Source organism: Choloepus didactylus, chromosome 9 (genome assembly GCF_015220235.1).
Source record: "Choloepus didactylus isolate mChoDid1 chromosome 9, mChoDid1.pri, whole genome shotgun sequence".
Taxonomy (NCBI): Eukaryota; Metazoa; Chordata; class Mammalia; order Pilosa; family Megalonychidae; genus Choloepus; species Choloepus didactylus.
Window position 1 is genome coordinate 126,815,921 of NC_051315.1, and position 21,410 is coordinate 126,837,330.

The 21,410-nt window shown below is 51.6% G+C and overlaps 1 protein-coding gene across 5 annotated transcripts in view; it reads left to right on the forward strand.

The window, feature by feature from the left end:
- The first annotated feature begins 871 nt into the window (after positions 1–871).
- MROH2A (maestro heat like repeat family member 2A) overlaps positions 872–21,410 on the forward strand; it is a 61,044-nt gene continuing 40,505 nt past the window's right edge. For 4 of the 5 annotated variants that reach the window (XR_005218807.1, XM_037849618.1, XM_037849620.1 and 1 more), the window contains exons 1-18: positions 872–1,298; positions 1,770–1,913; positions 2,473–2,565; positions 2,723–2,801; positions 2,937–3,050; positions 5,218–5,294; positions 6,184–6,303; positions 6,603–6,713; positions 8,190–8,337; positions 9,982–10,022; positions 10,582–10,723; positions 10,973–11,025; positions 11,482–11,589; positions 17,447–17,566; positions 17,834–17,956; positions 19,257–19,409; positions 20,171–20,293; positions 21,240–21,319. Coding sequence is in view for 4 of the 5 variants with exons in the window: in XM_037849618.1 (XP_037705546.1) it covers positions 1,149–1,298; positions 1,770–1,913; positions 2,473–2,565; positions 2,723–2,801; positions 2,937–3,050; positions 5,218–5,294; positions 6,184–6,303; positions 6,603–6,713; positions 8,190–8,337; positions 9,982–10,022; positions 10,582–10,723; positions 10,973–11,025; positions 11,482–11,589; positions 17,447–17,566; positions 17,834–17,956; positions 19,257–19,409; positions 20,171–20,293; positions 21,240–21,319 (1,979 nt within the window). In the remaining variant the exon portion in view is untranslated. Of the gene's footprint in view, positions 1,299–1,769; positions 1,914–2,472; positions 2,566–2,722; positions 2,802–2,936; positions 3,051–5,217; positions 5,295–6,183; positions 6,304–6,602; positions 6,714–8,189; positions 8,338–9,981; positions 10,023–10,581; positions 10,724–10,972; positions 11,026–11,481; positions 11,590–17,446; positions 17,567–17,833; positions 17,957–19,256; positions 19,410–20,170; positions 20,294–21,239; positions 21,320–21,410 lie in introns of those variants that run through there. The other variant, XM_037849621.1, reaches the window with a different exon arrangement.

The window sequence follows — 21,410 nt, forward strand, 5'->3', positions numbered from 1 at the left end:
ACACCTGGCCGTGCCCTCTCTCTTCCCCAGAGCTGCCCCCATCCCTTGCTTGGCCTCGCTCTCCTTCCTCTTGCTCCTTCCATTCCTTCTCCTCTGTCCCTACCTCTTCGCCCACCCCTCTTCCTCCTCTCTTCCTTTCCCCTTCGCCCATTTCTGGCTCACCCTTTCTGCTCTTTCACTGACTCTCCCCAGTTAGGGCAGAGGGCTTGTCAGGGACCCCCATCCTTGCTGACCCCGGGTCCCCCGCAGTGTTCGAGTTTATCCCCTACATGGGCATCACCCTGGCCACCATCCTGACGATGCTGAGGCTCGCCACCGAGGACAAGATGCGGCAGGTGATCTGTGGGGGTGCGTGTCCCGCCTGGGCCTGCGGCTCTGGCCCGACGCAGGGCCCTGGAGGGGAGATGGGGTAAGAGGCAGCGGAGGGGCTGCTGGACAGGAGGCGCGTCATGCAGGCGTCTTCACTCTCTCAAACACCTTCCAATTCAGTCTGAATTCTCCACTCGAGTCCTAGCACATTTGCTCCACCTCCTGCTTCCCGCAGCCTCTGAGTGGCCCACGGGGGAGGCTGGTGGCCCAGAGGCCGAGTGGCTTTGGAAGACCGGAACTTAGAGGGGAGGGGGCCGGGACCCTGTAGTTACCCATGTCACGAGCAGACCAGAGACGGGTGAAGGGGAGCCACAGGAGGGGGCACCAGGGAAAAATGCCTCCGTGGTGGGCTTGACTTGGGCAGGTCTTCGATGGCATTTAAAGCTGCTCAGCTTGCCCCTGTTTTCACTTAATGTTTCTTTGGGCTAAATTTAAGCCCTGCCACATAGGACAAAGTGTGTTTGTTGCCTTCTGCATTGTAACCCCCTGGGAAGAGGGTAAAGGTTTGCATCTCAGGCCCCTGAACAGGGGGGCCCCAACCCCTGCGTGCCTGGACGCTGTGGGGTGTGTTCTGGGGGGAGGGTTCCCACCCTCCCACATATGCAGAAGCAGCAGCAGGGACCCTGAGGTGGCTGCACACAGAGGGGATTTTTGTAGCCCTGTTGGGGCCACCAGCTCAGGGACAGCCAGTTAGGGAGCCGGGAGGAGGTGGGCTGGTAAGTTTGCGTCCTGTTTCCCTGCCCCGTGGCCCGGCCGCCTCCCCCGCCGGGCCAGCAGCCATGGAGACCTTCTGCGAGGCGGTGCAGTTTTACCTGAAGCATTTGGAGGACAGCGTGTACCCCGTGATGACCGAGGAGCAGTTTGCCGTGAAGCTGTTCCCCATGTACCGCTACTTTGTGACCGTGTGGCTGAGGAACAACAGCCCCGAGGTGAGGTGCGCCCGTGGGGTCCCCGCTGTCCAGCCTGGGATGGGGGAGGAAATGGAGACACCATGAGGTCCCACCTCATCCCCACTATCTGAGGAAACGGACCCCAGAGAGACGGGGGAGTGGGGGACCGCAGAGGCAGAGCGCGGGAACTAGTGGGTGCCGAGCTGCGTGGGGTGGCGAGCCTCGGGGTGCCATTTGGCTGAAGGCGCGTGGATGCGGGGAGCTACCAGGGGGTTCCATGAAGCTTCCGAGAGTGGCGTCAACCTACGTGAGCTCTTCCCACGAACCCATGATGTAGGAGGTCGAGCACTTGCCCAAGGTCGCCTGGCTGGGGAGGGGCAGAGCTGGGACCCCAGGGGGCCGCCCCGACTCTCCTTCCAGGTCCCCTTGTGCCATGTGGCCTTGTGTTCCACGGGCCCTGCTGGGGGGTCCCCGGGAGGACGCATCCACAGGCCCCGTTTCCCGTGGCAGGTCAAGCTGGGGGTCATCAAGTCCCTGCGGCCCATGCTGAGCCTCCTCCTGCCCAGCGACGACATGCGGGAGCAGGTCTACGACTACATCCCCCTGCTGCTGGCGGAGTACCAGGGCAGCCTGGAGGCCCTCTTCGTCACGCAGGTGGAGGCGCAGGGGACGTGGGAGTCCCGAGTGTCCGGGGCGGGCGTCCTCGGGTGGAGGGTGGGGGCGTTAGTGATACGGTGCCACCGTGTCGGCAGACCCAAGGCCTGTGCCCCACGTGGGTTTTGGGGGAAGTGAACACTGCCCTTCCACGTGAGGTCGTGGCCTGTAACACGCGTGACGCGAGCCAAGGTTCATGGCAAAGGGCTCACGCATCTGACAAACAAGGCCTGGCTCTCAGCCTGAGAGCAGGGAGCAGGAAGGAACGCGTCCCGTTTAGGGAGTGATCTGTAGATCGTTGTGGCTCAAGAACGGGATCCATCCCGGTGAGTGGGAGAGAAAGCTGGGAAAGACCTCGGGGGCCACGCTCAGTGGTTTCCCTGTGCCCAGGAATCACCCAGGGCTTGTTAAAATGCAGAGTCCGATCCAGCAGGACAAGGGTGGGACAGAGAGTCTGCGTCTATGATTGGCTTGACAGACCCTGCTGAGTGGCGAGGGTCTAGCCTTTGACCCTGAGCTGGGGGGAGGTCGCCCACCAGCATGTGCCCATCTGCTGCAGGTGTTGAGGCAGCTCCTGGAAGCGTCAGTCACCACCAGCACCCCCATCCCCCAAATGCAGCTGCACACCATTTTCACGGAACTGCACGTCCAGGTGAGGCCAGCAAGCTCGGCTGGGCACTGGCCTTCTCAGGGTGGGCAGCGGGCAGCGGACAGCGTGAGGTGGCATGGCCAAGCTGGGCTGCCGGTTCCGCCCGTGCACCCCTGTCCTGCTGTGAGCTCACCCCCATCCCGTCCTCCCAACCCCCCAGGTGTGTGCCAAGGCCCCGGCCCAGCAGCAGTACAGTGGCCAGAACCTGATGGAGATCGTGCACTGCTTCATAGCCCTGGGTGAGGCGCCGGCGGCCGGGGACCCCCTGCCGTGTGCCTCCGGGGAGTCCCGGCCCCCTCTGGGCACTGGGTCCCAGGCTGCCTGCTCGGGCTCGCTCTAGGCTCGGTGACTGAAGCGGCCCTTCCACCCTGCAGCCCGCTCCTACCCCAGGGAGCTGATGAAGTTCTTCTTCAGCCAGATGGAGACAAGCAAGGAGGCCGTCCGCGTGGGCACCTTGAGCCTGATTAGGGCCGTGGTGGGTGCAGAAGGTGAGTGCCGCGGGGAAGGTAGGGGTGGGGACCACGGGGGAGGCGCGTTTCATCCCTGGCTGGGCCTCTGTCCTGGGAGGGCCAAGGGAGGCAAAGGTCCTTGGTTGCGTCACATTTTCTACCCTGGGGCCTCACCAGCACCGCGACCCCACCCCAACGCCAACCCTCTCCTTAAGCCCCAGCTTCCATCGGTGTCTGACTTTCGAACTCTAAACTTGAGTCCTAGTAATAACTCCCCCACTGAATCAAAGGTTTAACTATAATGTGTAGGCAGAACCCTAAAATCCCATTGTCCCAAGATCTAACCTTAGTGCAAATCCTGAATGTAAGCCCAAATGCTAAACTAGCTCGATATCAGAGGAGAAGCATCGCCCCTGGCCAAGGCACCAGGTCATACAATTCATACCTTTGTGTGGATTTGAGCAAGGGCCTCCTTTGGGCAACACGAAGCCCTGCAGGTACCTGACAGTGAAGAGTGTGAAGAGCTGGACAGCCCTCACTCAGCCTTCAGCAGAGGCCTTTGTTCAGTGCACAGACCGAGCAACTGTACATTAACTGGCATTAATCCCCACCCAAGGAAATGCACATTTAAGCAACAGTGAGATCCTTTCTACCCATCCAATGGACAGAGATGGTAAAGATAATGGCCAGAGTTAGCCTAGGGCAAGGAATGGCAAACGTTTTTCTGAAAAAGACCAGATGGGAAAACATATTTGCCTCTGCATGTCATAAAGTCTTTGTCACAATTATTCAACTCTGCCATTGTAGAGCAAACGAGCCATAGATAACACATAAATAAATGGATGTGCCATAGTCCAAGAAAACTGTTTTTACAAAAGTAGGCTTCCGACTGGATTTAGTCTGCAGGCTGTGCCTTGCTGACCGCAGGCTAGGAGAACAGAAAACCAGCCTCTTGTACATCCTCGATGGGCGCGTAAACTGAGAAACACTGCTGGGTGCTCTGTTGACTAGGGACAACACTTGGGCTCCGCAATCCAACTTTTGGTCAATTGTCCGTAGGAAATCATTGGATAATTGCCTGAAAGTTCATTATAACATTGTGCATAAGAGCAAACAATAGAAACAACCTAAATGTTTTTCTATGGGGAGTTTCCAGAATAAATGCTAATATATCTGCTAATGGAATATTCTGTGACTGTTAAAAAGGGTGTAGTCGATCTACATGTTTTCCTGGAAAAGTTGCCTTCTCTGCATTAAGTGTAGCAACATGGTATGGAACAGAGTATGTATCATGGCCTCAGTTATATGAAAGAAATCTACATATTTAAATGCATAAACAGGTTAAGAAGGACACACCTAAAATATTAATAGTGATTATCTTTTATTTTAATTTTGCAATGAATGTATCCGAGTTTTACAATCAGAAAAAAATTCCCCTTTTGGTGATAAAAACCCTGGACTATAACATATTCCCTTACTGCCTGACAACCTGCCCCTGCTTCCTCTCATTTCCCGATTCCTAACCCAGAATTGACTGCTGGCAACGCCTAGCGCCCAGCACAGTGTCCACCTGAGCACTTATCTCTAATTCGTCCTCCCCTCTCCAGCACCTTCTCCTGGCTCTTTCCCGCCTTCCTTTGTCTTCCTCCTCCTTTACTGCAGCAGCAGTCACCAGGTCTACGACTAGCCCTCATGTTAGCTCATTTAATATTCACAACAGCTTTACGAGGGAGTAGTAGTATTACTCACACCTTACAGTGGAGGAAACTGAGGCACAGAGAGGTTGGGTAATTCACCCTGGGTCACACAGCTGGGATGTGGTGGGGCCAGGATTTGAACCAGGCAGCCTGGCACCAGAGCCCCTGCTCTTCACAGCTGTGCTTTGCAGTCTCCTGGGCGGAGACCCCGCCACCCCCAAAGGAGAAAACAGCCTCTTCAGATAAGACACACACAGAGCAGAGGCCTGTGGGCCAGTGAGGAGGGAGCTGCGGGAGCTGTGGGTGCCGTGAGGAGCGGGAGGTGCCGAGGGAGAGCCTGGTTGTGGGGCTCCTGAGGGAAGGGCCCCAGGGTGTGGGGGGCTGTCGGGACATTGCCCTGCAGAAGGCGGTGGCTGAGGCCGGCTCGGGCCCGCTGTCCTGGGTGGCACGCTGCTCCTGGGCAGTCTCCCCAGGGCCGGGCAAGACTGTAGTCGGCTTTCCTCTTTCAGAGCCCAGAATGAACATCAAGGCCATCTACCTGGCCATCAGGGTGGTCAAGAACATGCTGTCCGATTCCCGGTCTAAGGTGCCAGGGCAGAGGCGGGGAGGGGCAGAGCTCAGGGATGCTCGGGCCTGCCAGGGCAGCTTCTCTGCAGGCCAAGGCCCCGGCTGGCCTCCCAGAGCCAACACCTTGGAGAGAAAAGCCAGTGTCCCCTCAAGTGCTGAGTGGGGGGCAGAGGAGGGGGAGGCCACTGAAAAGCTGTGATTCCCACTCTTGAGACCCTCACTCCCACCCGGGATCTCGAGTTTTCGAGTCAGGTGTCTCAGGCCCCGCTTTGGACCAGGGGAGGCTAAGCAGATCGAGCTTCAGGAAGGGCTGCTCGGCTGCTGAGGGCTTTTGTGAGCTCTTTACTTTATCTGAAAAAACCACTGAGGGATCCAGACCCCTCCCCAAATAAGAGGCTCAGAACCGTAGTCACAGCTCCACTGTGGCCACACCCAGCTGGAGCCACAGCTTGTCTGGGGAGGGGGTGGCCCAGGAGGGAGAGGGTCTGCACAGCGTTTAAGGAAAAAGCTGAGGGAGCAGGGAATTTGGCCTGGAGATTCAGGCAGCGTGGCCTTCAGAGCAAGGAGTGCTTGCAAGGGAAGAGAGAATGGGCTTGTTCTCCTTCGCCCCCACGTAGTAAGTCTCACACAGCAAGCCCCAGGCAGCCCAGGCTATGAGGCAGGGGGGTCCCCACCAGAGCTGCCCACTGCAGAGGGGAGGGAGCTCCGTGTCTCTGAAGGGCTCAAATGCGGTTCCAGGGTGGGATGCTGCAGAGTGGGGCTCCCTGGATGAGCCAGGGGGTGGATAGGTTCCCTGAGACCCCTTCCAGCCCAGAGTACCCCCAGTTCCTAGCTGCCCTGTGTTACAGGATGGGGGGTAGGCTGCTGAAACTCCTGGCCTCCAGCATTGCCCGCTGCCCTGTCCCCAGGTGAGAATGGCCATTCTCCGCATCATCGGCCAGTTGGCTCTTTCTGGCTACCAGGACAGGATCAAAGGCTGGGGCCTCAAGTATGTGTCTGTGCAGCTGACTTTATCCACCTACAAACTGGTGAGTGGCCCACAGCACGGAGTGGTTGGACTTTGAAAGTGGTTTCCAAAAGCCTCGAGGAAGGAACCCCACTCAGTGCACCTGTGCTTGAGCCTATGTGGGTGCACACTCTTGACGCATGCGCACAGTCCCAGCAAACCTGCAGGTAAAGGTGTGTGCAGTCACACCGGCAGGAACCTGGGAAATACACAACAGAGACATGCAGAGCTCTGAGCACCAAGGGGGTGAGGAGACCATACCCAAGACCGTGGCCAGCCCTGCCAGCCCACAGGCAGCAGCCCCTTGGTTCTGTCTTCCAGACAAATCGCCGGGATAGCTTTTATCAGAGGGACTTGGAGGAGAAGATGGTCCACAAAGTCACCATGGACACCGTGAGAATCATCACCTCCTCTGTCAGTGGGATGACCAACGTGAGTGAGCCCCTCGCCCCCTGTCCCACCAGGAACCGATGGGCATTGCTCGTGTCTGCATTGCCCCTTGCTCTGGGAGGGTGTGTGCATGCCCAGACCTCCAGGCTGTGGCTTCTCCCATTCCCACTGCCTGGAATGCTTGGGTACTTCCTCTTCCAATTTCCTGAGCTCTTGTCTTTCAAGACCCAGTTCCAGAGCCCCCTTGATGGGAACTTATTCTTCATCTCTGCATCCCTAGATGCTAGAGCAGTGCCTGACACTCAGCAGGCCACAATAAGTATCCATTGACTTATTGCCTGAAGTGTGTCCATTACCTTAAAGCACCTTCAGTCCAGGCAGGTGAGGGCCGGTGTAAAGAAATGATTTTAGGTGTTTAATTCCAGAAACATTCAATGAGTTCCTACTGTGTAAAGGCCAAGAAGGCATACATCGGGGGCTTCAGAAATAATACAACCCCAAGGCTATAGGGGAAACAAGTGTTTCAACTTTTAATTGTAATAAAATGGGACATAGCAATAAGATAGGAAAAATTTACAAAAATAGCGTCAAGAAGGGAATAACTGTCCATTAAGTGAGGCCATAGGCCGATGCTCAGAAATGAGAATAATAATAGCTACAGTCCATTGAGCACCTGCATATAGCAGATACTGTATTAGCTGTGCACCATGTGGAATCTCCCAACAAACCAATTAGATAGGTTCTCTTATTGTTTTCCTGATTTTATAGATGAAGAGACTAAGGCTCAGATGGTCTCATTAATTTTCTAAAGGCCTCCTGGTCGGTAAATGGTGTAGCCAGGATTAAAACGCTCTTCCCAATTCATCCTGATGCCCCCCTGTTTGGACTCAGAAGCTGGGAGATTCTAGTCCTGGGGGCTGGGATGGGTCAAGTGAGTACACTTGTTGGTTGGTAGCACGTGAGATTCATCCCAAACTCCTAAGCATGGGGGTGAGGAGGAGGGGGACTGGATTAGCTGGGGGTGTTCAGTGGTGAAGTGATCATCCAAGGAGAGCCATTGGGAGTCCAGGGAGTGGTAGGGTGAGTGAGATGACTTGCTCTGAAAGTGAAGGGCTAGAGACACTGCTCCAAACTCATCAGCAAGCATGGCTAGGTCAGCAGCCCTTTGTGCACCTGGAGAAGACTTGGAGTCTAAGAAAGGACCCTGGACAAGGAGGACCCAATGAGTGTGGGGTTGGTATGAGGGTGGTAGGGCAGAGGGGTTGGGCAGAGTACAAACTAGACATGACAGGAACTAGCAGAAGCTGTCTCCTGACATATCAGGGTCAGTGCTACTTAGATACTCTTGACAAAGACTGGGGTTGACAGTAGGGCCAGTTCATGCTAAGGCTACCATTGGGTCAAGGACAGCTCAGGGGAAGTGGGAGTGGGGCAGACACTGGGTAGGGCCTGACAGCTCTTTTGGGCAGCCATGGATGCCCCAGCTAATCACAGGCCCTCCCCTTATTTCCATCGCAGGAGTTTTGGGTGAGACTCCTGTGCTACATCATGGAGACAGACTACATGGAGGCCTTGACCCCCATCTGCATCAGCCTGACCAACCTGGCAGAGCGCCAGCTCCACGGCAATGATGGGGGGCCCAGCCTGACTGGCAAGAGCAGACATGGTGGGCAGTTCCTCTGCACCAGCTTGTGGGCACTCTCCATCCCTCGGGGTGTTCCCTGCCCCCCTCACGCCCATCTCCCCTTCCCCTTCTCTAGAAAGCATCCCTGAGTCTCAAAGCTGGAGAAAAGGAACACAGTTGTCATATCTAAGGAGGTGCTAACATCCTGCAAACTTCCTCCTGGTAGCTCAGCTCTTGTGTCCCTAAACCCCCAGCCCATATCCCCAGCCCACATGCCACCAGGTAGGGGTCTTGGCTCAGCCTCTGTCTAGGCATGACCTCTGAGCCAGCTAAAGTGACCATGGACTCCCCAGCAAGACCACAAAGGGACCATAGTCCTCCCACCAAGACCAAGGAACTCCCATCCAGGACCACAGGCTCCCATCCAAGACCACAGGCCCCCCTTCCAGGACCACAGAGGGACCACAGACCTCCATCCAAGACCACACACCTCCCATCCAAGACCACACACCTCCCATTCAAGACCACAGAACTCCCACTAAGACCACAGAGGGACCACAGACTTCCCATCCAAGACCACACACGTCCCATCCAAGACTACAGAGGAACCACAGACCTCTCACCAAGACCACACACCTCCCATCCAAGACCACAGAACTCCCACTAAGACCACAGAGGGACCACAACTTCCCATCCAAGACCACAGACCTCCCACCAAGACCACAGACCTCCCACCAAGACCACAGAACTCCCACTAAGACCACAGAGGGACCACAGACTTCCCATCCAAGACCACACACCTCCCATCCAAGACTACAGAGGAACCACAGACCTCTCACCAAGACCACACACCTCCCACCAAGACCACAGAGGGACCACAACTTCCCATCCAAGACCACAGACCTCCAACCAAGACCACAGACCTCCCACCAAGACCATAGAACTCCCACTAAGACTACAGAGGGACCACAGGCCTCCCATCCACCTCCCCTATAGTACACCTGAATTGAGCCCTGTTAACATCAGGCCCACCTACTGGGTGATACTGCTATCCCCCTGCCCCTCACTACTGGTTCAAGGGGGCTACTCTCATGGCCCTGGGGTACCTCTTGGATGGATGTGGCTGGTGACAGTGGCAATTTAGGAAGCCCCCTAGGACCAAGGAATGGCAAAGGACTGAGCTTACTCTCCAAATTTGACCCCAGCCATCCAGCCAGGCCTTACCCTGGATCTTTCTTACTCCTCCTTGGCCCCACCTCCAAGGCTGAGTCCTTGCATGCTGCACCCACGCCCCTGCAACTTCTGGCAGGCATGGCTTCTCTGCCCATGCCTCAAGACATAGTGTTTGCTTTTCAGGGGCTTGTTGACTCCCAAAGTCCTCAAGGGAGACAGGAGGGATGGGGGAGGGGTGTCAAGCTACTGTTGGCTCAACAGAGGCCAAGGTTCATAGTGGGAAACAAAACATTGTCAAGGCAGGTTGTGGGTCCACCACCAAACCGTCAACCAAAGTCAAGTATAATGGTATTCATCACAGAGAATACCCTGTACAGACTCATTCTCCATTCTGCTGGGCAGTGGGATCATGGTGGGGAAGTGCCTTTCAGGGTAAAGCTCCCTCAGAGCCATGGGGACCATCCTGGTATGGTGGGGCAACTGAGCCATGATTGCACCTCCTCATTTCCTCAGTGGACTTGCCTGCACCGCAGAAGCTGCTGGCCCGGCTCCTGGTGAGTGGCCCAGACTGGGAAGTTCCCTTCCTGGTCATGGGCTTGTCCTGTTGTGCCTTTCCCTGGAGCAACTAATTCCCCAGAGCTTCCAGAGGGAGGAAGGAGCCAGGCAAAAGGAGCACGGTTGTTCTATCTCTAGGATAGAGCTTTCCAGGTTCCAACCTGCACTCTTGGGGAGATTCAGCAGGGGGAACACACCCAGGGTCAGCCAAGGACCTGGCAAGGACCTGTCCCCAGACTTCCGAGCAGCCATAAAGCATCCCTGGACACCTCCAGAGGCTCAGCATGGTCTGACACTTACCTTGACCTTGGACTCTAGTCCTTGAGATTGGTGGGAAGCCCAAAGTTTTGCCCCTCATCCCTCTTTGCTCCAGGTAGCATCCTCTGCAGGGGCGGCTTTCTGTCCCCAGAGACCATTGGAGTTCTGTTTGAAAACCGCCCATGTTGTCCAACTCCTCCCTTTGCAAGGGAGAACAATGAGGCTTCAAGACAGGGAGCCAGGTGCCCATGGCTGCCCAGCCTGGGGCAGGGCCCCACTTGAGCCTTGGTGCCATCCCAGGTGCTGATGTCATCCCCTTACAAGGGAGAGGGCCGTGGGATAGCCATGCTCAATCTCCTGAGGACACTGAGCCAGAGCATCGCACCCTCCATGGCCGACATGTGGGAGGTGGAGATCCCACTGCTGGTCCAGTATCTGGAAGGTGAGGAACCCTGGGGTGCACAGCCAGAATAACTCCTACTCTATGCATGTGAACAGATGTTGAGGCTCAGGGATACACTCACAGAACCTATTTGGGTTCTGGGAATTGGCCAAGCAGACTGGAAAGGTAGGGAGGGAATACAGTATAAACTAGGCCCATCCAATGGAGAGCTTTGAATGCCAGGTTAAGGAGATGGGCTCAGAGAGGGGCAGCACAAGAAAGCAGCACAAGTCATGCTTCTTTCTGCAGAACACACTGAGTTTACTTGGAATCAGAAGGCCTGGGAGGACAAGCTGATTCGGGTAAAGAAGTGATCCCACCTGCTGAGGCTGGGGTTGAGAAGAAAGATGGGGAACAGGTGGGAACTCATTGGGTGGGTTGGCATGTGAGGCATTTAGGAGCCCCTGAAGGTCATGTTCTCCTGTCTGGAGAAGACTCAGGGAGCACCAAGCATGCCCATAGCTGTATGTCAGCAGGGAGAAGTGAGAGGGTCTTCCATCCCTAGAACCAAGTGTGGGAGAAAGTGGCAGAGGGGTGACCCCCCCCCAGCCGCCCCCAAAGACGCAGCCATTTCCCAGGCTCTCAGACCCACAGAGAGTTAGCTCTGGATCTGAGTTTTATGAATCTAATTATCTAGAGTTTGGGGAAGGGGAGCCAGAGAGGGCAAATCACCAACTAGGGCCGTACCACATTCCCAGACCCATGAGAACAGGGCTAGGGCCCTTGGCACTGCCCACTGACATTTGCTGCCTCTCCAGTTTCTGAGAAACTCCCTCAAGAAGACCCGGGGGTCCAATTGGAGCCTGTGCCTGAGCAAAGAGCTGAACAACCAGATTGAGAGCTTTGACAGTCCCTCTCTGGAGAAGGTATGTCCCCACAGCCATAGGGGAGTTCTGACAAGGTGGGGGCCCCTGGGAAGGGTGGAGTAGGGAGGATTGTGCTGTGTTTGAGACCCACTGGGTCTCTGGCTTGTCTCCAGGGTTCAGGAGGAGAGGTGGGCTGTTTAGACCAAAGGTTTTGAGATTTTTGTTTTGTTTTCCTTCAAGAACCCTGCTCCACTGAATCTGGGGATCTCCCTCCAGTCACCAGCTTCCCCCTTCTTCCAATCCTGCCCCTACCTGAGAGATCCCAGAGCAGAGTCAGAGTCCAGCAGGCCAGGACTGGGGTATCTGAGCTGGTTTTGGTGAATAGTGTGAAGTGAGAGGATGACATTGAACCACAGAAGGCTAAAGCGGGTGTGGGTTCTAGCTCAACAGTGAAGATGATAAGTCCTTTCAGGGAAAAAAAATATTTTCCCCCAGGTACAAAGTGGGCAGGCTGGGATTCCCCAGCTGTTCTCCCAAATTCTAGAGCAGCTTTCTTCCTACCAGACAGTGCTGCACGCCCTGCCCCCTCCCCAGACAGATCACTGCATAGAGTTGCTTGCTCCTGACTTGTCCAGATATTGGTTCATGATCACATGTGTATACTTGCTCATAAAAAGTTTTTTTCAAATTATAAAACGTTGTTGAAAGACATTATAGAAAATATAAATATATAGAGAGACATCCCATGTTCATGGATTGAAAGACTTAATATAGTTAAGTTTAATATAGTTAAATCTTCAAAATGATTTATGGACCCAACACCATCCCTATCAAAATCCAGCTGCCTCTTTTGCAAAAATTGTCAGACAAATCCTAAAATTCATATGGAAATTCAAGGGATCCAGGATAGTCCAAGAAATCTTGAAAAAGAAGAACAAAATTGGAGGTCTCACACTTTTGATTTTCAAGACTTATTACACAGCAGTAAACAAGACAGTGTGGTACTGGCATTAGGATAGAAAGACATAGACCAGTGGAATCAAACTGAGAGTCCATAAATAAACCCTCACATTTATGGTCAATTGATTTTCAAAAATAGTTCCAAGGCAGTTCAGTGAAGGAAAGAACATGGGCTTTTCAACAAATGGTGCTGGGACAACTGGATATCTACCTGCAAAAGAATGAGGTTGGACCCCTTCCTTATACCATATGCAAAAATCAACTCAAAATGGATCATAGACCTAAATGTAAGAGCTGAAACTATAAAACTCTCAGAAAAAAACCCATAGGCTTTGGTGACGCTTTTTTTTTAGCTATGACACCAAAAGCACAAGTGACAGAACTAAACATAGATAAATTGGACTACACAAAAATTAAAAACTTTTGTGCTGCAAATAGTACCATCAAGAAAGTGAAAAGACAATGCACAGAATGGGAGAAAATATTTGCAAATCATCTATCCAATAGAGATTTATATTCATACATATAAAGAACCCTTACAACTCAATAATAAACAGACAACCCTGATTTAAAAATGGGCAAAAGATTATAATAGACATTTCTTCCAAGAAGACTCAAAAATGGCAAATAGGTAAAAGAAAAATGCTAAACATCATTAGCCATTAGGGAAATGCAAATCAAAACCACAATGAGATACCACTTCAAACACATTAGGATGGCTATAATATAATGAAATTAAAAAGACAGATAATACGAGTGTTGGCTAGAGTGTGAAGAATTTGGAACCCTCATCCATTGGTAGCAGGAATGTAAAATGGTGCAGCTTTGGAAAACGGTTTGGCAGTTACTCAAAATGTTAAATATAGAGTTACTATATGATCCAACAAGAAATGAAAACTTATGTTCATAGCAGCATTAATCATAGTAGCCAAAAGAGGGAAACAATCCAAATGCTGTTGTTTATCCTAATGATTGGATAAAATGTGGTATATCCATTCAGTGGAATATTATTCAGCCATTAAAAGGAATGAAGTAATGTGATATGTGCTACCACATGGATGAGCCTTAAAAGCATTATGCTAAGTGAAAGAAGCAGTCAGTCACAAAAGACCACATATTGTGTGATTCCTTTTATATGAAATGTCCACAATTAGTGGTGCCCAGGGGGGCCGTGTGTGTTGGGAGATGAGGTAGGGGTGGGCAATGACTGCATGTGGGTACAGGGTTTCTTTATAGGTGATAAAAATGTTCTAAAGTTAGACTGTGATGATGGCTGCACAACTCTGAATATACTAAAACCATAGAATTGTTCACTCTAAATGGGTAAATTTTAGCGTATGTGAGTTACAACCAAATAAAGATGTTGAAGGAAAGATTTTCACAGGTGTCAACTAAAAATTGTGCTTGTACATATATACCTTTTGTAGTTGAATATGTAAAATAATAAATAGCAAGGTATATTGTACAGATATTTTCCATAGCTAAAAGCATAGATTTGCAGGTATAATATCTTATCACATGTCAGTTTATTGCCAGATGCCCACTTGAAAGAAAGTTGTAAATAATATTTAATAAGCAAATGCATACAATTCAACCATATTACAAAATCTCACCTATCTTAAGCAAAATAAATACATACAGGATTTTATTGGCTCAGATAACTTGAAAAGGTGCAATTGGATACAGGGGCTTAAGGAACTTCATCGGGACCATCCCAATCTCATCTCTTGGAATGTTGCCCTCTAGGAGGGGCCACGCTGGCTGCCAGTGGCCTTCAGACTCCAAATCGCAGTAGAAAGAGCCAGTATTTCCAAAATCAATATTCCAAAATCATTATCCTTCCTATATATAAAACAAGAAATAAAATATAATGAAAAAAAAACCCATTCACAGTAGCAATACAATGTAACATACGTAATCAAATGAAATATTGAGTAGATGAAATATGTGGAACTGATGTGAAGAACACAAAATTATGAGGTGGAGGGGAAAGGAAATGAAAAGAGAGCCTGAAAAAATAGACACAGTCTCTTGTTCTTGGACAGAACAGCTCAATGTTGTAAAGATGTCAATTTTCTCCACATTAATCTATAGTCCAATTTACTCCCAGTCAAAATCCCCAAACCACTTGTTATAGAATTTGGCAGGATTATTTACAGATTTGCCTGGATGAGAAATTGTAAGAGAATAGCTAAGAATATAGTTTTAAAAAAGCACATTAAGGAAGGATTTGTTCTCCCAGATTTCAAAACATAGTAAGGAGCTGTAGTAACAAAGAGTGTGGTGTCAGACTGGAATATGAAATAGATCAGTGAACAGAACAGAATCTATGAATAAAATCATGTAAATATGGTAATTTAGTAGATGGTGATGGTTATATTTCAAATTGATGGAGAAAGATGATTAACAGTCACTCATGCAGGATGATGGGCTATGCATTTCAAGTGCATTAAGAAGTAAGCATCAAAACCAAGAGTGTAGAAGTATTAGATGAAAATATAGTTGAATATTTTTATAACTTTTAAATAAATTTTAATGGAGGAAATCTTAAGTATAATAGCATATAGACTAAGGTGCTGGGATAAAGAGACCCTCAAATACAGTGTCTCAAGATACATAAATGTTCATCACTCATGTAATAATCCAGAGGAAGGCAGACTGTCCAAAGCAAGCAGTCAGCTCCGTTCTTGGAGGCTGAGTGAGGGTGAGGGCTTTGCTCTTCATGACACTGCCCTTGTCTACACGGTTGAAAGCATGTCATTGCTACCAAGTATATGTTCTACCTGAAGGGAGAGGAATGAGAGAGGAAGTTATGTGCCCTGATCTGAAGGGAAAGACCCAGAGTCTTGACACATCCCCTCATCCATCCCCCACTGGCAAGAACTTCATAACAATTGACTTACATGAAAAGTTGAAAAATGCAGTCTCTTGCTGAGTGGCCATATACATTGCCAAATTTCTGTTTTAAATGGAAGAAGGAGTGTAGTGGATTGAATTGTGTACCCCAGTTTGGATGTGGTCTTGGTCTCGGTCTGCATTCTGATGGGTGTGGGCCCATTGTAAATAAGATCTCTTCTAGATGTTACTTCTATTAAGGTGCAGCCCACCTGAATCATGTTGGGCTTTAATCTGGATTACTGGAGTCCTTTATGAGCAGAGTGATTGTCAGATGAAGACAGAAGCCATGGGGAGCAGCCGGAAGCCAGAAGTCAATGGAACATGGAGAAGAAAGGGGAAGACATCTCCATGTGTATCACCCGTGATGGAAAAACCAAGGATCCCCAGAGATTGCTGGCCAGCCACCAGATACAGAGCCCGGGAGGAAGCAAACCTTCTAGCCTCTGAAATCCTGAGCTGATAGATTCCTGATGTTAAGCCAACCGACTGGTGTTTGTTTCAGCAGCTGGAAAACTAAAAACAAGGGGCAGATGTAAACAGGGGGATAGCTAGTAGTCTCTCCCACACAAGACATAGAATTCAGTAGCCAGTAAGTAAAAGATTGATATCTGATGAAATAAATATGTTAAAACTTCTCTACGAGTCAAGATCCCATTAACAAAGTACACAAATGATCATCTTGGAGGAAATATTTGATGTCTATATGTATATATCACAGACCAAGCATTGTTACTTAGAACCACAATGTCCAATAGAGTAACTACTGATGACATGTGGCTATTGAGCACCTGAAATGTGCTTAGTAAGACCAGGGGACCAAATTTTAAATTTTATTTAATTTTAATTAACTTAAGTTTAGATAGTCACATGTGCCTAGTGACTACCATATCAGATAGCACAAATATAGAACATGCCCATCATTGCAGAAAGTCCTAATGATCTACAATATATAAAGAATGTCTCCAAATCAATAAGAAAAAGACAAACAGAGAAATAAAACAATAGGCAAAAATTTGGACAATTAATAGAAGAAGAAACACAATGACTAATACTCATAAGGAAAAGTACTCAACCTGACAAATAATAGGAAATTTAACTTTAAACAATTAGACGTCAATGAGAGAGACATCAAAATAAATTCCTGTTCAAAGATGTAAGTGACAACATAAAACCATGAAACAACTTGAAGAATATATTCAATATTTTTATATTAATTTGGAGTAGAATTTCATGGCATAAAAAGAAACAGGAAAGACAAGAAAAGCAAAGGGAAATAAACTTTATGATATAAATACTAAAATTTTCTGAGTGACAAAACAAAATCACCATGAATGAAGTCAAAAGGGAAATGGAGATGTTGGGGAAAACATATCACTGAGAAGGATCTACTAGTTGAGGCTTCTGATAAGTGATGGTTAAGAACATGTGCTTCCATTTTAAATCCTGGCTACATTTCCTGGGTGTGTCACCTCCTTATGCCTTAGTTCTCTCATCTCTAAATACAATAATAGCATTTATTTGTAGAGTTGCTGTGAGGATTAAATGAGATAATATGTATTTGTTCTTGTAATTTTTCTGAATAAACAAAAATGCATACAAATAAAAGGAGAAATAACTCAATAGAAAATGGGGAGAGAACATAGCCAGAAATTTGAAGAACTAAACTGAATTGTGAAAATATGAAAAGATGATCAACATGGCTGATAATTTAAGAGATGCAAATTAAAATGAGAATGTCCCACCTCGCACTGGCAATACCCCCTCCTGGGGACTAGGTGGGGAAATAGGTGCCCTTTGATTTGTGGGTGGGAGTATAAATTGGGTCAAGATATTTAGGAGAGGAAATAGGCCCCAATATTAAAATGGGTAATGCTCTCGTCCAAACCCCAGAGTAACCTGACATTTATTTTAAAGAATAAACCAAATGCAAAGATATCTGTGCAATTAAAGAAAGAAACAACTTCTGGAGGAATATGCAGCGAACTCCCCATAGCTGCAAAACCCCTGGAGGGCAGGAGTGGGGAGGCCTGAGGCTCCCTCTTTCCCTGTGCCTCTCCAGGGCTTTCTGTACCGGGCCTTGGGCTTCACCTTGGCCATGGGCCTGGAGGCCGACAAGGTGGAGGTGTTGCTGCTGGAGCTGCTCTACAAGACAGACTACAGCAACGACTTTGACCGGGAGGTGAGGGCAGATCCTCAGGGGACATGGGCCTGTGTGTGTGTGCATGTGTGTGCACACCCGTGGGCTGTGCTTGTGTGTGTGTGCACGTGTGCATGCGAATGCATGCATGTTTGCAGATGCATATGTATGTGTGCACGTGGGCACGTGTGTTCATGTGTGTATGTGTGTGCATGTGCACGTGTGTATGTGTGTGGGTGTGTGTGCCTGTGGGTGAGCAGGTGCTCCTTAGGTGCAAGGCCCTCACCCTCTTGGCTGGGTCTGTTGCAGGGTGTGATTTTGTGCTTCGGCCTGTGTGCCCGGGGCCAGGTGAAGACGGTACTGAACGTGCTCCACGACTTCGAGGAGAGGATCCAGGAGTCAGAGCAGTCCTGGCAGATGGGTGCTTGGCGGGTGAGGCCCCCCTCGCTCCACAGGCAGGTCTGGGGGTAGGGGTGGAGGGGGCTCCTATCGCAATGTCCTCAGAGCAAACTAAAGCTCTTACTAGATCTCAGTAAGAAACTCCCCCTCCAAGTTTCCAGTCACCCAGCCCCCCGAGGTCCAGAGGCCTGCCCTGGCAAAGTGCAGTGGGTTTTGCTGTGGGGTAACCTAAAGAAAACAGGTGGGCTTTCCAGGCCGGATACTGCAAGGCAGTCCTAGCCCCACGTGACCCACAGAAAGCTCCACAGCCCAGCTGAGTGGGCATCTCTGGGCACTGGCTGGGAAGGCAGAATCCCAGGCCCCACCCAGACCCATGAGTCAGACCCTCAGAGCTAAGCCGCTGCTCAGGGGACACCCAGCAGTGCCTCCCACGTGTTAGGAGCACTGCTGCCTCCATCAGAGGGGTAGGAATGGAGGTGTATAAAGCCTACCGTTGTACAGAGGGGAAGACTGGACCTTGTACACAGGCCCGCAGCTAGTCAAGGGGGGTGCCAGGATTGGGGCCATGGGCCGCCCCTGGAGGATGCACCTCCCTGCCACAGGGGATGGTCCAACAGGCTGCACCCCCAGTGGGAAGCCCTCTGGAGTCACTGGTGCCTCAGGCTTTGGCCTTGACCTCCAATCCTTACTCTGGGGGCTGATGGTTTGGATGGAGAGAATGGAGACTGTCCCACTTCTGGCCCTGCTTCTCCGGAAAGCAGGACCTGAGACCTGGGCACCCCTGTACCCCATCCAGGGTGGGCTTGGCACCTCCAACATTGCCTCCCACTCAGGATTGTCTAGAGGGTGTGGGTGCCAGGAGAGCAGGGCTCTGGTCATCTGCCCCACGGGATCCCCTGTGTGGTGAGAGCACCTGGCCCCTAACAGGTGGCTGCAGGTGAAGGTACGGAGGAGCAGAAGGCAGCCTCTGTCCAGGGGGCTCAACAGCAACCATCCACTCAAGGCTGATGGGGGGGTCTCGGTGTCCATCACTAGACTCCAGGAAGGGGCCTGGGTCTGTCTTGTTCAGACTGTAGGCCCAGTGCCTGGTGTGTAGTAGATGCTCAATAAAGACGTGTGGAATGAATGAATGAACAAACGAGTGAGCATTTCTGGCACCCAGAAAGCAGTCATTTGGAGCACCTTGGGCTGATGGACAGCTCCTTCAAAGGTGTTGACCAAAGACTGTCCAGAGGGCAGCTAGGGCCACCCCTGCTCCTCCCAGGGTGGCGGGGGGTGAGCTGAGCAGACACCCCCTCCCCGGTGCTTCTCCCCCATCTCGTTGGCCTGGCAGAAGGACCATCCCTGGAGGCGGGAGGCTGTGAAGAGTGCCCTCATGGTGATGTACAGCTGCGTGGCCTCCTACTGCCACCCCCAGATGCTCCCTCCCCACGTGGACAGCCCCATCACTTCTAAGATCATTCACCACTACTCCAGCAGCTGCCAGGTAACCCCAGGACACCACGGACCACCTCCAGCGTGCAGGGAGGCCCCCCAGCCTCCGTCATTGTCAGGCACCCCCATCCCATTGGGAAGCATCTGGGGGTCTTACGCAACACCCACTGCTTGGGAAACCCACCGCCCAGGCCCCTGTGGTTCTCCGCTGCTTTGGTGAAATGCAGGGGGTGGCAGGGCCCTCAGTGCAGAGGGATGGGCAGCCCTCTCCGGAGTGCTGGGCTGGGTGAGCAGGGGTCCCCAGAAGTCCAAGGATGAGCCCCGCCTCTTATCAGCCTGGGGGTGTCTCCCTGTCCCTCGGCCCTGGCCTCTGGTCCTCCCTGAGCCCAGAACTTTCATGAGGGACTGGAAGTGGGGTTGCTCTCAAAGAGATGCAAAGGGGCTGGCTGCTTGGTTGGAATGGAGAGGAGGAGAAGATACAGAGAACAAAGCAAATTTTATTTCATTTTTAATAAGCTGTTCTGCCTCTCTGGTGGCCCCTGGGGCTCAGAGCTCCTGTTCCTGGTCACCGAAGGTGCTCAGGGAGCCACACGGCTGCCCCTTGGGCCCAGGCCGGGGGAGGTCGGGGAGGCCGGGAAGGGGTGTCCTCCACCAGGGCCTTGCCCGGTGTCTGGCCCGCATCCCCGCTTTGTAGGAGTGTTTGGGGACCGGAACTTGGAGCCCATCTTCCGAGCGGGGAAAGGAGCCGGGCTCTGCAGGCCTCCCTCACCACCTGCTCTCATTTCCCTCCCCCACTGTTGGGCCTGGGTGCAGGACGTCTGCCTGAAGATGGCCTTCATGAAGAGCATTGGGCAGGTCACCTCCGCCTTAAGCAGGGTCCAGGGCCTGGAGAACTTTCAATTTGCCCAAAAGACGACCCTCACCGGCATTGTCATGGTAAGCCGGGCGGGCTTCCTCACCTGCCAGGGTCTGACGTCCTGCTCACCGGCTCAGAGGCCATCGGTGTTCCTGAGGGAGCCCATGAGTGAGGGGCTGCAGGGGTCTCTGAAGCCCCTTCCTGTCCCAGTTATACTCTGATCTAACTGTAGGAGTTCTGAGCACCATATTTGTATCTGGTAAAGGGTTTCACAGCCGGAGAACGGTTTGGAAACCGAGGCCAAGGAGCCCAGCCCTCTTGGGCTTGTGCTGCCTCGAGGCGGCTGGGTCAGGGGTGGTAGGCCAAGGTCCACCAGGCCAGCCCAGAGCTCGCTCCAGTGTTTCTCCTCGGGAGGGACCGAGGGGCAGCAGTCTCCTGGAGGTAGGAGTTATGGCTACAGTTCATGTAGAACTTTGGTAAAATTTAGAGAATATCAACTTCTCCAAGGCAAGAACTGGTGACAGGGGCTGATGGAATTTGTGGGGGTAGCTAAAGTCCTCTTCCAAAGACCCCCACTCCATGCCACGTCACTGCCAATGCCTCAGCCCCTCTGGAAACTGCTCGAGCTGCATTAGAAACAGTCCCTGAGAGGGGTGGGCTGTGTGGGGAGCAGGAGGTGCCGAGAAGGAAATCAACTCTGGGCCAGGAGCTCATCGCATAGTTTCACACAAGCTTCACTGAACCCTGTGGAATAGGCCACTGGGTCCCCATTTTACAGGGGCCTCAGGTGTGAAGCCCTGGCCCATCTCGAGCCCCACTCTTTCCACCCTATTTGGCTGCTTGCACCCCCTGGGTATCAAAGGCCAAATGATCATAAAAAGAACAAAAGAGTTGAGTGATGTTGGAGCACTTTAATGTCAGCTCCTGCCCCCATCATGGTCACTGTCAGCCAAAGGCCACCTCTCCTTTCTTTGCCTGGGACATGTGGGCAGCTGGAGAGTTCACTGCCCTGCTTGTGTTGGGCAGGGGATCATCAAGGCGGAACCAACAGACCACCTGGTATCTCCCGTGCGAACAATGGCGATGGACACCCTCTCTCACCTGAGGTGAGCTGGGCCCTGCCTGTGCTCCAGGAGTCTTCTCAGGGTGGGGACAAAGCCTCTTCAAGAGAGTGCACCAACTTTGCCCTCCCCCACC